The 17,926-nt window shown below is 47.4% G+C and overlaps 1 protein-coding gene across 18 annotated transcripts in view; it reads right to left on the minus strand.

Annotated features, from left to right (window-relative positions):
* Window positions 1-17,926, minus strand: part of CLASP1 (cytoplasmic linker associated protein 1) — a 260,361-nt gene that overhangs the window by 92,759 nt on the left and 149,676 nt on the right. For 12 of the 18 annotated variants that reach the window (XM_082397807.1, XM_082397795.1, XM_082397806.1 and 9 more), the window contains 9 exons: window positions 17,221-17,366; window positions 16,206-16,341; window positions 15,089-15,159; window positions 11,003-11,062; window positions 8,915-8,992; window positions 7,256-7,423; window positions 6,602-6,651; window positions 5,839-6,009; window positions 4,164-4,211 (listed from right to left, as the gene is read on the minus strand). In XM_082397807.1, the coding sequence (XP_082253933.1) occupies window positions 4,164-4,211; window positions 5,839-6,009; window positions 6,602-6,651; window positions 7,256-7,423; window positions 8,915-8,992; window positions 11,003-11,062; window positions 15,089-15,159; window positions 16,206-16,341; window positions 17,221-17,366 (928 nt within the window). Of the gene's footprint in view, window positions 1-3,669; window positions 3,694-4,163; window positions 4,212-5,838; window positions 6,010-6,601; window positions 6,652-7,255; window positions 7,424-8,914; window positions 8,993-11,002; window positions 11,063-15,088; window positions 15,160-16,205; window positions 16,342-17,220; window positions 17,367-17,926 lie in introns of all 18 variants that reach the window. The other 6 variants (XM_082397803.1, XM_082397809.1, XM_082397810.1 and 3 more) reach the window with 2 other exon arrangements.

Consider the following 17,926-nt stretch of genomic DNA (forward strand, 5'->3'; position numbering starts at 1 on the left):
ATGCTACAGCAGAAAAAAAAATTCTGGAGGGAGAGACAAGAGGCGCATCAACAAACACACACACCCAGAGAAAAGCAGACCCAGAGGACAACAGAGACCTGTAAGAGCAGTGCAGCCCTGGACTTTTGTGGAAGAAAGACAGAACATCCGTATCTCGTGGTCTGTTGATAATAGCCAGTCACACTGCCATTCTTCTAGAAAAGCCCCCAGGACGGGTAACTAAACCTGTGAACTGGTTTAACCTGGAAGCATGATTTTCCCGCATCCAGTTTGGCCTAAGACAGTTATACATCATTCGACAGTCTCTCCCCACTCGGGTCTTTGTCTCCATTTTGAGGTGTGAGAATGAAAAGGTCTCCAGGTAAATCTCACTCTCCAGTTGGGACGTTTGGGTCTAGGAACCTGCTTTTACACCCACTGTCTGGGGTACAAAAAGCCCAACCTCTCTAGTCGCACGTGGCATTTTTGAAAGCAACAAAATTTGGAAAGTTGATCACCTGTAAATTTTGCTACCTACAAGTACCGCCCGCCGCTCCATAACTTTACTCATATTTTTTAAAGATAAAAGTAAAAGAAGTTTAAAACTTTTATTTCTATATACATACATATTTTTTCATTGTGTAAAAAGGCCAACTACTTAAAATTCAGAGTTCTTCGACAGACATACAGCAATACCAAATGTTTTATTTCCCAGTAAAAGAGAACTAAATCTAAGTTCCTTTTCCAGAAGAGCAGACAAGGCTACACAGTTTTTATTGTGTAATCTTAATTAAAATCACCAGTAGTTAAGCATGGCCTTTGACTACACTTAGTAACATATGATTACCTATGCTCTGAACCCATCACTAAGTTGTTGGTACCAACAGGTCACTCTAGTATTTTAACTCTTCATTTAAAATTATTTATTTTGGGGGAAAAAACACGAATAATACATTTCCTAAACCCAGCAGCTAAATTTAAAAGAAGAAAAAAAAAAAAAGCATGAGATGAGAAGATGCGAGTCATTCGTTTCCACACAACTGGAGTATCTGCAGCCGCCCCTGGTACCCGCAGAGACTGGTTCCAGGGCCAGCCGGGGATGCTCGAGTCCACAGACGCTCGAGTCCCATAGCTGCCCTGCACAGACTGTGCAGTTCTGTAAGTTTACTGAAAACAATCTGCCTATAGTGGGCTCACGCGCTTCAAACCCATGTTGTTCAAGGGTCAAGGGTAATCATGATAAACTCTCTCACGAGCAGACACTATCAATGCTTCCTTCTTCCAAATCCCCCAAATCACTGAACATAATAACACACTGAAAGATAACCTGGAAATAAACTTTCGTCCAAAAGTTGAGCTTTGAGTTCTTCACAAAAAATATTTTTCTGATTAGTCATAAACATTAGAGTGGCTACTTGGTGTGTGAGATAGGTAACTCCCAAAGACTATTTATTTTTCTCAATTACGATAACAAGGGAGTTGCCAGGTTTCAAATGTATTGCCTGAATTTTGAATTTAGAGCATCCAACCACTGATTCAAAGTCATATCTTTGCCTCGTGATTCAAGTGCCTAGCGCTTGCCTCCGGAGCTAGACAGTACAATATTCAACAGACTTTATTAACAAATCTTCAAAAGGCCCATAATGATCCCTAAAATTCAGACAGGAAACTCATGACAAGATGCTAAGTGATACTCGCTGCATGTGTAGCTTTTCTAAAGCAGCCCTGCTAAGTTTCGGAGCTGAAACAAACAGAAATGACGGCCTAGAGGGGCTCCAGTTCACAGGCCTCCCGGGGCCTCTGTAGTCTGTCTCGTCATCACACAAGGCTGGAGGCTCTGAGCGGCCAGTTCTGTGATGGCCTGGGACGGCCCTAGGACGGAGGCCAAGGCGCACGGGGCTGCCCCGATAAGGTTCTCTTCTGGCTGATTCTGAACTCTACACGATTAAGGGCCCACAGATCAGCCTCCACTTTCCCACAAGAAGGAGAAGCAGAAAGACACTTCTCATCCTCAGTCTCTTGCGCAACAACTACGTAAGCAACCTTCTGAACTTGCTCTGGACAGGTAAAAGAAAACTCATAGAAAGAAGAAAAAAAAAAGTTCAAAATCCCCACTGCTGCATGGAATAACAGGCTGATTTTGATTCTATTATATAGGTATACGAAATCAAGCAGGGCATTCTGCAAAAAATGTGTAACTTCCCGCATCACTTCTTCACTTGTCATCTGATGAGACGAAATACGTTATTGTATTCCGCCCTCCACTCCCCGTCCATCTAGGCTGAGCAATTACTCAGGATGGTTTCTTGGGGAAGGAGAAATATAAAATGACTCATATCAACGAAAAAAAAAGAAGAAAGTCACACCCAGCCTCAGTCTCCTATCACAGATGACGCCCTCGTCGTGACATAGGCCTTCTGTCCATTTTTCATTTTGGAAGCTTTTCATTTCAAAAACTTATCCAACCCCAAGAACCACCAGCGGGGCTTGGTGAAAGTTCAGAGTGCCCTGCTCCTTCCAAACCTAACCAGCATTTTCGGGACGCAGGGCCTAGGACTTTGCCCCTGCAGCAAGCACCAGGCGATTTTTACGATGAGATGAGTTTGAAGAACGCTGGTCTTTTTTTTTTTTTTTTTACACAGAAAAGAACACTGATCTTGAGACTATGCTCGTCTTTTTTAAAAGTTCCGTTCCGATTTTTCCTTTGCGAGTCCCTCAGGAAGTAGTGCACGTCTCGAGATAAAACCCAGTCTACTCTGCCGGCTGGCCTTTTAGAGTGGCGAAATAACACAGGAAAGTTATCTAGCAGTTCCTAATTGTTAAATCATCCTGAGGGTTCGTGGGTCTAAGCCATTCCCTTAAGCAGACGAGGTTAACTCTAAATTTCAATTATTTGAAACATCGTGCTTACTATCTAGAGACTTTGCAAGGTCGACCTTGTCTAGCATGTTCTAATCAAAGACCTATACCAATGAGAATAGCTCCATCTAAAATTCAAAAGAATGAAACATCACAAAGAGCCTCTTGAGAATGAGACAAAAAGAAAACAAAGTGGACGTGGGTTCGTGTATTTCTTCCACCAGCTATATCCCCGTGTGTCACAGAGGACAAGGTTGCTGAGTGGATGAACGAAAGTATATGAATGAATGGGATATGCGTCAGTGAGGCAAACAGAAATGGTATCATACAATCCACCAGTTTTAGGGGAGAGGAAAAAATTTTTTTAATGTCTAGAAATTACCTGCTGGAAAACCTTCACCAGCTTTGAACCTGAATTGACGACTGACACTTAAATTTATGTTTGAAAGAGGAAAGGCAAATCCTGAGAGGCCCACAAAAGCACAAAGTGAGGAGGAGGAAACGGAAGCTGAGGTGGTGCTTCAGGGGTGACAGAAGCTGGGACCCACGAGGTCACGCGACCCCCCTCCCAGTGTGGGCTCAGAGCGACGCCACGTACAGCATACTCAGGGCCCAAATTCACAAGCACAACGACCACACAAGAAAGGAGAGGAGAGCTCAGGTTGGGGGAAGGCAAAACCCAGTGGAAACAGGGTGAAGAAGAGTGGAGGGATGTGCGTGCAACGTGTCATGCAGGGACCCCGGGGAGGGCGGGGGCGCCAGGCAACACTCGTGGGGACAGGGGACCAGTGAGAGGGAGACACAGCTCGGCCACAGAGACAAACCGCTTACCCTCCGCTTTGGTGGCAGTGCCATCTTTAAGCAAATTAAAAAACAAGGGAAGGGACAACAGGGAACAGTTAGTCGCATCAAAAAAATTAAAAAGCAGAATGTTATTACTGGCTACTAAAGAAGCAAAAGTACAGTTTAAAATAAAATTAAAAGGGAAACAAGTTCAACAGCAAAGCAGAGTCGGAAGCGAGTAAGTGCCCCTTCTACCGAAATCAGCTTAGGGGAATGTGCTTCTGCCTGCAAAGGACAAAACACGGAAGGGCAGCCCAGGGCCGCGCCTCAGCTGACAGCCTGACTGTGTTTCTGATGTGGCCCAACCTCACCCTGTGAAGGGTCCCCTGTTTTCTGGAACAAAGCACCAGCACAATAAGGGCGGGCGGGGAACTAAAGGACACCGAAAGGACAGAGGCAGCCAGTGAGCAGCTCCGAGAAGCTGGCCGCAGCAAGGCCTGTCCCAGCCACACGGCGAGCAGCAAGGCCGTGCAGCTCGGTACCTGAGCCAGGGCCTAGGGGCTCCGTGTCTCCCCTCACGCGTCTGGACTCTAGAAATTTGGAGAAGGATCATCAGCTTTAACGCTACACTCCTCACAGACGTAACGTGTCAACCTCAGTAGTACCTGTAACTGCTCCTCCGAAGGATTATGTTATATTTGGGGGGCTGATTTTTTTGGTTCTTGCTGATTTGGACATGAGGAAAGCAGAGGTCGAGCTCTCAGAAAATGCTGGGAGAATGGGGAATACTCCAGTCTCGTCATTCGAAGAGGTAACACGGGGCTGAAAATTTATCATCAGCGCTTCTGAAAGGTCAGTTCTGTGTCATCAGACCAGAAGACCCGAGTGCTCTGACTAGCACCAAGCAGAGTCCACAGGGTCCATATTAGAATAGCTCAACTATGCACCGAAAAGCAAGGGCTGCTGTCACTTTACTCAGGTTTTCAAGCAGTGAAACAAACACTAACTACAGATTCTCAAGGTGGATCAAACGGAACTGAAATGAACAGAAAGCCTTCCCACCTGACTTCTCTCTTGATAAGCACACACCAACACGGGATCCTAAACACGCCTACGTGATCTTGTAAGAGTTAAATAAACAAGAGAAAAGGAGAGCCCTTATTGGGCATCTTCCCAGTCTCAATGAGGCATTTCTGTAGAGAAAACAAGACTGACTTAACAATGTCCCACAACATACACCTTACCTTTTAAACTAATAACGTTCCTATCACAACCGCAGTTTCCTTCGCCGTATAGGATAATGGTTGACAAAGGACTTTTATATAATGTCACTTGTCCCTACCCCGTGTCTGAATTAGGTGGCTATTATTACAACTCATTTATGGGTAGAGGAAACACGGCCTGGTCAAGGTCACCGAGTGACTCAAGGTCGGGCCTGGTAACCTCCTCTCGGTGTTCTCTTGCTCTGCTTCTGTGCTTTCAGAATATTAGCTGTAGGACTGACTTTGGAATTAGTTTGTAAACCACATAAGTAATAAGTCTCGATGTTTCATGAAATTTGAATTGTATCGTTTCCTTAAAATCCAAAATAAAATGGATCCAGCGAGGTCTCCAGACTTTGGCTTTGAACAACTCTGCTTTCACAAAAACAAACTCAAAAAAACTATCAGCCTTACCCACAGTAGATGTGCAGTGTCTGCTGAAAAACTGACCTAGCACTCTGTCAGATATTCTTTTGAAAATAATCTTTTTACTCTTTCGGGCTTTCATCGGAGTAGGTACCCGCTCCTCCCAAGGTGACACAGGGAAGGACGACACCCTTCTGTACAACAGGGGTGCTGGTTGCTGAGTCCCTCCCGCTCCTCCGGAGCCCCCCCTTCAGGCTCTCCACCCAGGTCAGAAGAGGGGGAAACCCAGCTCTGGCCACACAGGAGGAGGCTGGGCAGCCGGGAAGGGGCACGCGGCGCTGAGGGATGCGTCCCCGACCAGGGTGACGCCCCAGAAGCGGGGACACCCACCAAAGGTTGGCTGTAAACCAGCGGCCAGCGCGGAGGTCAGAGCACAGGTCAGTGCACAGACGCACTTACTCTGAAAGGCCAGCCCTGCAACCGCCTCAACTCCAGTTCCTGGTAATTTGCTACACGGATGGATTTGAGCAGAGGTTAAGGGTCATCGCAAACGGCAGACTCGGGGGGGAAGGGTCACGGGGCTGGTTACCTAAGGAGGCGTACGAGCCCGGAGGCAAGGCCGCCGCGGAGCTGAAGGGCGCTGCACCGGGAGCCGAGGGGACCTTGGATTTGGCGCTGGCGGCTGCGTTCACGTCTATGTCGCTTCGAGAGCGCTGCAGGGACCCCGTGGTGGACACGGATTTGCTGCTGACCGTGGAAGCTGCAGGGGGAGGAGGGAACCTTAGCAACGACGGTAAGGGCCACGCGAGAATGTGAGACGTGCATCGCTGACGCGTGCCCTGCTTCTCCTGAGAACAGACGTCAAGCTCTGACAAAGGCTGGAGCACACAGCACCGGCCGACAGTGTCCCCTGCTCGCTGGACACAGCTCAGCTGATGCTGCAGAAAACGACAAGTGGCCGCAGCTCCACACGCCCCCATCATCAGAGACCATAAACCCCACAGAAATGGACCTCGTTTCCGGTTCATGTGAGCAGCGAAGTAATGAAAACGTGATCGTGTCTGGCCGGGGTGGCAGGAAGGCGCACCCCCAGCTGGACGCTCCCCCTCTCGGGAACGTGCCCTCCTGCCCTCCCACAGCCACCGGCTGCCTGCCGCTGGGAGCATCCTGAGTGGCCCCCGCTCCCCCGGCGAGTGCTCGGAGCACAGGGGCGCCCCCGCGGCAGCTCTGTGGGCGAGGACAGGTCTGCCGGCCCAGTGGGAGCGCAGGGCACAGCGGGCCCTCCACAGACCCTTCCCGCCGCTGCTCAGCCCGCCCCAGGCTCAGGGCCTCCTCCGCGGCGCCCGCCTTACCTCTGGAGGTGGCACTGCCAGTAGGGCTTCTCTTGGCGGAGAGCGGCCGACTGGAAATAAAGGGACACGTCTGTCTATTATCAAAGGTGCACTGTATCTGCATTGATACAAGCACAATCTACAGCGCGAGATGACGATAATAAAGGACTGCTTCAGGCTTCTCAGAATTCTACAGGTACCTTGGACCACAACCTTATAAACCTCCGATTTTGGAAAAGCTTTAGCATTCTATTTTGGACTACCTTTCAAACACACAGAGGGAAGTCTTAAACAGCAACAGGGATCAGAGGTACTGAGAGAAGATGGTAGCATGTTCAGTCCCAGGGTCTGAAAGCCCTCCCTTTCCAAAGCTGTCTCCAAGTTAACGCTTCTGTTGTCATAGAAGACACCCTGAACAATTCGCTTGTGTTACTCCAAAACTGTGTTCCAGGACTGCCACGTAAATTGAAGTACAAACTACCTGCGGCAGGGACCAGGGACCAGGGACCAGGGACCAGGGACCAGGCCACTCGCTTCTCACCATCCCCACAGCATCTTCCCCAGCACCAGCCTCCACCTGAATTAAGGGGGAATGGCAACGGCACGCAGACGGACCAAAGCACAGGGAGAGTCTGCGTGCTCGCGCAGCCGACGTTCCACAGCCGCAGCCCTTACTTGAGACTCTCCTGCGAGCTGGAGGACGAGCGGTCCGACTGGGGCAGCGACACCACGCTGTCCGAGCTCTTCAGGTGGCTCTGCAGAGCCCTCTGGTAGGAGGGCTCCAGGTTGTGGTACAGGTGCTCCGCCTCCTTGCTGAAGTGACTGTGGAAACCCCAGTAACACCTGGAAAACACGCGGCCTCCTGTCACGGCTATGCACCCGGGACGCTGTCAGGGAGGGGACCCCCCCCCGCCCCCCGCCACCAGCCCCTGTGACCGGCGGCGGCCGTGGCCTGAGGAAAACTGAGAACCGCGGACGTCTGGTGGAGCGTCACCTCCCAGCTCCCGGCCTTGGTGACTCCGGCCCAGCTGGCTGACTCTCAGTCGCGTTAATGAAATGGATAAAATGGAAATTAAAGAGCCCGACTTGCCAGACTGGGAGACTCAGGGAAGATGGAGCCAAACCAACGAGAACTACACCCAGAACGCGAGGGGGACCCGGTCATGGACACTTTTATAAATGCAACGTGACGCTCCCTGGTTCCAAGTACTTAAAACGGCTTTAGGTAACGAGAACAAAAGAAAACCAGGACGAGGCTCACAGCTACTTGAAACCTGTACTGTGTTACGATCAAAGGACAAGAAAAAACTGGGGTGGAGGCACCAAATATAAGACGAGGGTGAAGAACGGCGTACGCAGACCGTTAACAAATCCGCTCCTAGTAGTTTTTACTTTTTAGCCACCGCTCGTCATGTCCCTTCTTTTGGTAGGAACTTCCCAGCACGAGGTTGCGGTGAGCACTGCAGGGTCAAGAGTGAGTCCTCCACACGCTCCGAAACCAGGGAACCACGGCTTAACTGAGAGAGCAGTCAGAGCAGGAAGTACTGGGCCAGGGTGTGCTCGTGCAGCTGAGCAAGTCCGCAGTGTGCCAGGATGTAAGGACTGGCTGTGACCCGTGTCAATTAGAAGAGCCGGTCAACTACAGAAGCGCAGAAAAACAGCCACGGGCCAAAACGGGAAGCTTTTTTTCTCTCTGAGCTGCCCGAGAGGGAGGACATCTTGGCGTCAAGCTTCTGCTACTTACGGTCACAATGGCACCTTCACCCGCAGGATGGCGCGGGACGTGGGGACCCAGCCTCACAACCGCGGCATAACCAGTCCCGACGGCCAGACGGCCCCAAACGCTAGCGGGGACAGAGAGCTGTGGTCCGCAATCAGCCCCCCTCCCTCCTGGAGGGGCTCACTGCCCCGGCACGCCACCCCCGATGCCTGCAGAGCTGTGATCCCAGGGAGAGAGTCCCCGTGAGCGGGATTCTTCACGGCAAGTCAACAAGCCACTGGGACCCACAGAGCTTAGTGAGTGAGAGAAAACACGGGGCACGCAGACAGGTGATTTGCCGGCTCATGCAGCAATTTCTCATAAATTTAAAAATGAGCTTTCTGTGTCTACCTCAGTCTACTTTATGTTCAAACAGTACCAGTCTTTCAGGCCTGGACACTGAACTCAACAACCCTCGAAACAGAAAACTAGAGAGGTATTTTGAAATGGCCTTTTGGGTCATGATTAACAAAACATGTCCATGTGACTTAATGAGCTTTTGTAAGGCCATCTGGACAGTGCACCTGAAATATAAAAGTAGTGAATCGGGAAAGTGGTGTTCAGCCAACACTTACTTTCTGGCTTCTATCCGTGCTTCCGAATCAGCATCATGTATTCCCTTCTTTATTGTTTCCGCTAATACTGATATGTGTCTGGATGTTTAGAGGACAAAGCAGGAACAATCATTAATATATGGTCTTATGCGGATACCAACAGGTGTTGAGAAATAACTCTCAAACGGCAACGTGGAAGGTACAGGCCCTTTGTGCCCAGAGAGTCAACAAACATGCAGCCTAGAAAATCAGCACACTCCGCAGATCTGCTAACTCATTCCTGATTCTGTCCCAGTACCTATTCCCACCCCTTCCCCACCTAAGCACCTGATAACCCTACTCTCCTGGGACTTTTTTTTTTTTTTTTTAAAGTAACGGCTGATGTATTTCGGGCCATGCTTACTTAGTTCAATCTTTTATGAACTCAACCAACGAAACCTTTCCTTCTCCATGGTCAGAACAAGTTTCCATGGAAATTATAATGAGCTAGTCATAATCCTAATACTGCAGAGACTCTCTGCGCGTCAGGTTTCTGTAACTAAAGAATGTTTTTTCAATTTCCACTACATAACACGAACAATTTTATGAAATTATGTCTCTGTTTTATACACAGGTGTTCTCTTAGTTACGTTCTACCCTAGCTGAGAAGAAATCGCTACACTGTCTCGTTGAATATGGACCGGTTTTAAGAAAAGGGCAATGACTGGAGTGAAGAGTTTCACAGGACAGAGGCGAGGCGCCAGTCTTACCAGCGCCCCACCTCAGTCCTCAGTCCCTCACTCATCCAGCAGGCATTTGGTGAGAACCTGCCAAGCGGCAAGGCTGAGGGGAAGTGAATAAACACACGAGGCCACGTCTGAGTCAATCACGTTTTCCTGCCCTGCTCACCTGGCCCTGGTGTTCAATCCCTCATTCCACCTTCCCACTCTAAATTCCAAAACTACCACCACATAAAGAGGATATAATACCCAAGAGATTAAAGAAGAAGAAAATATTTTTTAAACGTGTGACCATCCTCTCGATCCAAAGTATTTTCAGATGAACTTTCACCTCTGGGAGGCCCGGCTTTTTGCGTCTCTGAGCACTGCAGGACTGAACTGGACTCCAGGCGTGCTCATGTGTTAAACTCCCACTACTCGTAACCTGTTTAGTATGTTGTAAAGTTCTTCACAAACTACACAACACACCATGAAAAACCGGGTGGCACAGTATCATCATCTATCAGCTCCAAATTTAACTCAGAAAGAATAACAGGCACCTAAAACTGACAGGAACTAAAAATGGCAAAGAATGAACCTCAAAATTGAGACAAGCTTCTGTAAGAATTCTGCATCATGAGGATGTGAAACTTACCACACACCAGCCTGAATAAAGAGAAAACTGCTGGCTTTCTGATACAGAGGGATCAAAAAGAAAACTTTCAAATGAGTGAAATTCCTTTAAGGATTTTCAAAGTTACCCCTCGCCTACTAAGAGCATCTTTAAACCTTTTTTTTTTTTTTTAATTTTTATTTATTTATTTATTTATGGCTGTGTTGGGTCTTCGTTTCTGTGCGAGGGCTTTTCTCTAGTTGTGGCAAGCGGGGGCCACTCTTCATCGCGGTGCGCGGGCCTCTCACTATCGCGGCCTCTCCTGTTGCGGAGCACAGGCTCCAGACGCGCAGGCTCAGTAATTGTGGCTCACGGGCCCAGTTGCTCCGCGGCACGTGGGATCTTCCCAGACCAGGGCTCGAACCCGTGTCCCCTGCACCGGCAGGCGGACTCTCAACCACTGCACCACCAGGGAAGCCCCTGAACCTTTTTTAACTCGTTGGGACTGACATGATGCCAGGCAGCAGATCAGAGCCGCTGCAGAGGGAGTCCTGGCCGTGCGGTGTCCCGGGGCACCCGGGTCACACCCCGAGGCTAACGTGACAGTCCATGGAGCTCACTAAGAGCCTCTGCCAGTGGTAGGTGCCTCACATCAGCATCAGGAGAAATAACGCCAGTAGTCACGCAAATGAACGCTTGGATTCCTTCCCTTCTTATAAAAAGTGGGTCGGACCACTCGCTGACATATTAAATCTCAAGATTCAACTCAGAGGGAAAACCAGCAAATCAGATGCTCACCGTTCCAGTGAATGTGTCTGCCACTCTTGTAAAAGTAAATCTAAAAATTCAAAACAGCGCCTGAAAATTGTGAAGAGAAAAATATGTAACTTAGTCATTTGTATGTTCATGAAAATAAAAGCTTTTTTCTTAAGTGACCCAACACTACTTTTTATAATTGATAAATTTCTTCTATTTTTTTTTTAAAGATTTTTTTTTTTTTTTGATGTGGACCATTTTTAAAGCCTTTATTGAATTTGTTACAGTGTTGCTTCTGTTTTATAGGGGTTTTTTTGGTCACGAGGCATGTGGGATCTTAGCTCCCGGACCAGGGATCAAACCTGTACCCCCTGCATTGGAAGTGCAGAGTCTTAACCACTGGACCAGCAGGGAAGTCCCATCTTCTATTTTTTTTAATGATTCAAAAAATGGAACATAAAGATGGAATCAGAATTGAATGAAAACCAAAGCAGATCAAAATAATTAAGCACCTATGGTGGTCCAGAAGAAAAATCACAAAGTTATAGGGACAGGATACAGGCGAGTTCCCTTCAAATCAGAAACTTGGGCTTCATGGCAACGTTACTGAAAGGGTGTATCACTGTTGTTTGTTTTTATTCTACCTCAAATGGCACATTAATACAGGAGCTACAGGTGCACAAAAGATCCGAGTACATTACAGAATCAGGGAATTAGTCTTTGCATTAATTCCAAAGAATGCCTTGTACAAAAAAAGTAAAACATACCCTGGAAAACAAAGTGTTTACCCAATTTTCCTGCCAAGTATTTAAAACAGATTTTTCTCTAGCTACTTGGCCATTTTCCTCTCTGCAACCTTTCAACATCCTTTCTTTTCACTTCTGTGATCTTTCTTGGTCTGATCTGTACACAAAAACAATGCTGGTCTCATTTCCTTTGGATTATATCACCACTTCGGGTCCTACCTCCTCATCATTTCCTTTTTCTAAATTCCAGGATAACTATCTTTGTAGGAATAAATATTATTAGACTTAAGGAAATAAATCAGAAGGCAATCTTTCTCTAACGATCATTTTCTTTCCCATGGTCTTCCCAATTCAAAACCTCATAACCCACACAATTAATCACTCAGTAAATCTTGAATAAACCCTTCCCCTATGCTAGATGCTAGACATACAATGGTAACCGAGACACAATCCAGCGAGCAAGACAGACAAGGAACAGTTACCACGTGATGTGCCGGGAGCACAGGGGCTTCAGGAGGGCCCAGGGCTGCTGCTAATAGTGGGGGCCGGGGGAGCGGTCGGTGAAACAAACCTTCTCCAAGGAGAGAGAGACACTGACCTCTGCCCACACCCTTTCTCACCACCGCTGTCCCCCCCGCCCCCGGCCCCAGCCCAGGCCACGGTCACTCTACCTCTGCCCTTTGTCCATGTCATTTCCTGGCGTGGACTTTCCTTGTCTCTTTAGGTTGTGTATGCATATGTCTATGTTTACTTATTTCTTAGTGAATCCAGCCATCTTTAGTGCTAATTCTTGTCCTCAATGTGTTTCAGAACAATCTATTTCATCGAAAATATCCCAGGTAAATTAGGTTTTGTTTTCAACTTTTTAGAAGGCTAAAATCATATACAGAAGTACATCGATGTTGGCATTATTTAAACACTGCATTACTCAAGCACATCTGGTTAGAACTTGTGTCTTTTCTTCACCGAGTCCTACTCCTCATTCAAAGGGCAGCTCAGTTTTTTTTAACTTGTTTATGAGGCTTCTAGGGAATATATCAGCTAGTTTTAATCACTGCCCTCTGAATGCCTAAATCCACAATACATACGTTGCAACTCACTCTTACACTGCTTTGCATTATTGTTTTTAATCTCCCCAACTAAACTATAAACTTCTTAAAGGCAGGGAGATTGGGCAATCCACTTCTTACCAGTTCCATGAAGTGAAGCTAGCGACAGGTTGGATACAGGACAGAAAGCGCACTGCCTTGGTTACACTGCCCCCTCTGGCTCTCTTTTCCTTCCTGAAGGCAGAGGGACTGGACCCAGATGGTCCCTAGTACTCCTTTCAGCAGTAAGACACGTGGCTCTGACTAAACACAGGAACGCCAGTCTGGGTGTACGGCTCGGAAACCAGTGAAGGGGGTGGCATGTCTGCTGTCACAGTGACTGCACGTCGCTACTCAAATTCAGCACCACAGGCTAGAACTGTTCAGCGCTAGGGACCGAAGTGTTACCGCCTGAGATTCCTATGTTGACGCCCTAACCCCCAGCATGACGGTATTTGGGGACGGGGCCCTGGGGGAGCAGTGAGGTTCACGGGGGGTCCTGAGAGCGATGCTCGCATGACGGGATTAGCGGCCCTCTAAGAAGAAACACTAGAGGGCGCTCCCCTGCCCCCACCGCCGTGAAGACACAGCAAGAGAGCGGCACCTGCAAGCCGCTTCCATTAGAACCCAACCCTGTCGGACCCTCATCTCAGAATCCCAGCCTCCAGAGCGGTGAGAAAATACCCGCCTGTCGTTCAAGCCACCCTGCGCACGGTATTTCTGTTACAGCAGCCCAAGTCGACTGATACGCTAAACATCCCGTAACGTTCCCCAGAGACGTGTCGCTTCACCAGAGGAACTGCCTTGCTCAAAGCAGACACGCTTTCCAAACTGCTCCTGGAAACCCAAATCAACAGCGACAATGTAACTGCAGCAGCAAAGTCTCAGGATGGCTGCCATTCACTGAGTTTCCACCGAGCGTCAAGCCCCTTCTACCGAAGTGACTGAGAGCCCGCAGAACAACTCCCTCCCCAGCGCGTGGGAAGTCCACCACCAGCCCGCACCTCCATGGCCAGGCGCTGGCCTTGGGGGGCTGGGGGGTGCCCGGAGCTGCTCCGCCCCCGAGGGCGGCTGGGCTGTGGGTTGGCGACACTCCACTGAGCCACGCTGCTGGAACAGCCAGCCTTTTCGGTGGAAGAAGAACGCGTCTTTCTCCCTGGCTTTACGTAGCTGGCTCATTCCCCTCTTTTCTCCCTTGCCTTCCATGTGGCTGGGAACATGACGGCGATGGGGGCCGCCTCACGCTTGGAAAGATCCCCCCACCTGTGAAACCCTGGCGGGTCCAACGTGACAGCCCAGGAAAGGAGAGGAACAGCGGGCGGCCAGGGGCATCTGGGCTCAATGCCTTGGAGTGAAGGGCCCTCTCCCGGGCTGGATCAAGACGCGGAACCACAGGAACCGGGCCGAAAGACTGCTTGCTCTCCAGGCCTGCATTCATTTACCCTGCAAAGCTCCTGACCTGGTCTACTGAAGGCTTAAGTCCATGAATCCTCTGAAAACCTACACAAAACTTCCGTGTATCTACACTTTCCTGGGAAGAGGGTCCACAGATTTTAGGACTCGAAAGCCTCTGAGTCACCAGTCCAGACCCACAGATCCCAGCTGGAAGCACAGAGCCCTGACCCCACACGTGGGCTGGGGCAGCTCAGCAGGACCCAAGACAAAGCCCCCACGGGCCACCCAGGCTGTACCTTCAGGGTCTACCTCCCCTCAACATAAGAAGCTCAGGAGGTAACACTTCGGTCCCTAGCATTGAACCGTTCTAGCCTGTGGTGATAAATCTGAGTAGCGACGTGCAGTCACTGTGACAGCAGCACAAGCCTGACTGGTGAGGATTCAGAGTGCCAGGAATCACACCAGAAGCAGCAAACAACACACACCTCCTGCTATCTACGTTAATATAAATAACGGCCGCTGAGCTTCACAATGTTTCTTCCAGGCGGGCAGCCACGGCCTTCACTCAGGGAATGGGGCAGAGCGATGACAGAGGCAGAGTGACCATCTCAGGAGGAAAATGCGCAGGGGGTACACTCCCCCTCCCCCCCGCCCCTCCCACATAACCCACACACACACTCGCTCTCACACTACCCACACAGACAGAAGTAACAGGCCTTCCAAATTAGCTTTCCAGACAACTGAGATCATGAGCCTTCAGTCCAAAGGCATCTATCACAGCAATCGTAAACAATATTAACCATTTCAAACATAAACTTTTTTGCATGGAGGTAAATTTGAAATTTGTTTCGGTTTTTAAACCATTCAAAACTAATGAGAAAAATTCTTTAAAAATTTACCTTCTAACGGCGACAGACTTGGAGGTACAGTTGCTTGTTATGATGGGTATTAGCCTAGGGATGTGTGTGTGCTGCGGAAGAGAACAAATATCAGAGGCGAACACCTGAAAATGCAAAGCTAAGACAACCACTTCCTTACTAACCTACCTAAAGCACCCGCATATTCAGATTAGAATTTCACTGAGTTTAAAAAGGAGAAAGACTTCTATTGGATATTGCCAAAGGGCATGACAGAATTTACAGAGCCAAAACAGGCAACATGATGACAAGTAAGTAAGTCTAAAATCAAAACAAATCACTGGTATGAAGTCTAAATTACCTGAGCAGTAGAGATCTGAATGAGTAAAAAGCAGTCAGCAGGCCAATATAGTTTAATATTATTTCAACAGAAATGTCTGATAACGGCTTTTGGTTTAATACCTGAAGTAGGCAGTGCAAACAGTAAGAACGACAAATAATATGAAGTAAGCAACCCACAGTAATCACGAATATTCTGGATAGATTTCAGTTAACATCAAGACCCAGTTTCAAGGGTTGCCTCTGGGGAAAAGGGACTTGACAGTGGGGAGAAGGTGATGCAAAGAACTTATTAAGCCTTTGTGAACTATTAGGTTTTACTGAAAACCTGCACGTAAATTACTTGGCTAATTACTTGGATTTAAGTAAATGAGTGTTTTGAAAACTTAACTGAAGATAACATTTTGTTTCTGGGCTTAGGTACAATTATTTAAATAAAATGTCTGGCGAATAACAAAACCACAAGCACAAATACCTAAAATGGAAGGGCTGGGGATTAAGGAGGGAAGAACAGAAGTGATACCTGGACACATAAAGAACAGGGTATAAACTCAGAAGCAGACACCCGTGTTCAAACGTTTAAAACCGATGACGGTGGAAGAGCAACACCTCAGTAACTATGCATCACACCCAGAGTTCACACTAGGGAACCTAAAAGGCTCACGTGCGATAGTTACGTGGGGTAAAAAGGCCAATGTTGTACGTACGGTATTATTCCACATACATACTCACTCAAATGAAAAATGTCTCTGATAACTGCTTATCAACCAGCAACATTTACCACTTGCTTACTCTATGTACGGCCCCAAAATATACTCACCCGAATGATTAACCTAACAGCTACAACACCAGAGGTGGCCATAATTTTGGCACTGTTCGGAATTAAGTTAAAGATCGTTGGCATAATGGCTTCAGCTCCATGGTCAAACTTGTTCCCCAGCACTGATGACAGATGCCTATAACCAGAAATGAACACTGAACTGAAGTCATAGTTCTTGCCAACAGTGTAGCACATAACCCTCTTAACATTTTAGAGCCTTCATGTAAAGTTATCTAAGGATAAAGGACAAAGGTCTAAGTAAAATACTCTACAAATACTTCCAATGTGCATATAGAGGACTTCGCAAATAGCCATTAGCCCAAGAGTCTGCTCTTTTTTTAAATAAATAAATCACTTCCAACTAATTACTCTTAAAATAGCAAAAAACAAATTAGTCATATACTAATAAAACACAAATAAGAAAAAGCTCTTTCACCCCCTTTTCTTCTTTTGCTGTTTATTTTTAACATATAACATTCACACTTCAGTGTCTGAGGTCAAAACTTTAAACAGCTGCAAAGCCACCTTACTATTATTGCTGCTGCTCTGATATTCTAACGTATTTTCTAAGACAGAAGTTTTAGATACTGATACAGGTTTAGTGAGGATAAAAAAAAATTTCCCCGCAGTACACGCCTTTAACCTTATAGCTATAGTACTATTCTAGAAACAAACATTCTAATAATCATGCTATCACCTGCCAGCAAAATCAGTGAAAAAGCTGAGGACAAAAGTTTACAAAATTTCATTTTTCCATATTATTAATAACTGCTTCAAGTTTAAAATAGAGGCTTCAGAGCTAAGTCACTGAATAAAATTTAAAATCTGTCAGACTTAACATAACTGGTCAGGAACTATTGTAAAAGTGCTAACAGAAGCGTAACTGGAATGGGTCTCGGAGACCAGTCGAAAGTTCCGTGAAAGAGACCCAGTGGGTGTATTCAATGAACCATCTCTGAAGCACCGTCATGAGGCTATTTTATGATGTGAGAATCGGGAGCATTGCAATCCTTACCCCAAGGTGATACAAGCCTCCCGCACTACCTGAGACCGCAGATCCTTAGCCGATAGTTTAAAGGCTCCGTCCAAAAGACGCAAATGTTGGAAGAAGTTATCATACTCAGCAGCACCAGCCAAAAGTAAAGATCTAATCTTTTTTAGCTAAGGGGATGGAGAAAACGAAGAGACAGACAAAACAATTCTTAGAACAGAATACACAAAACAATAGAAGCCATCAAATATTAGAGATCAACATCAAAGTTAAATGATAGAGAGTTTTCCAAAAAGAATTGAGCCAACTAAACAGTTGCTGATGTATCTAGGTATCATAAATAAGAACTAATAATTTTTAAAATTAGTGTCTGTGATAAATGGATTACAATTCTTCTGTAAAGCGTACTTTTTAATGGGAAACAGTTTAGTGATTTACAGATGCTGTGATGCTAAGGACAGAGTAACTAAACCCTCACTGTAGCCTGTAAAAGCTCCTCCCCTGAGCTCACCTTCCCCCGCACCCCACTCCAACCACCATTCACTCAGTGAATCACAGGAAGAAGTGATGCTACAGCCTTTGCACAGTACGCGCCGCTGTGTCTTTACTGAAGGGCTAGTGTGCATCCGAAACAGACACACAGCAGTGTTCCCAGCCCTCTTTCTGCCAGACAACCAACGCACGATCGCTCTCCTCAGAAAAGACACGCCTTCACTTAATGCCCCTGCAC

Source organism: Balaenoptera borealis, assembly GCF_965194805.1.
Source record: "Balaenoptera borealis genome assembly, chromosome: 6".
Lineage (NCBI taxonomy): Eukaryota > Metazoa > Chordata > Mammalia > Artiodactyla > Balaenopteridae > Balaenoptera > Balaenoptera borealis.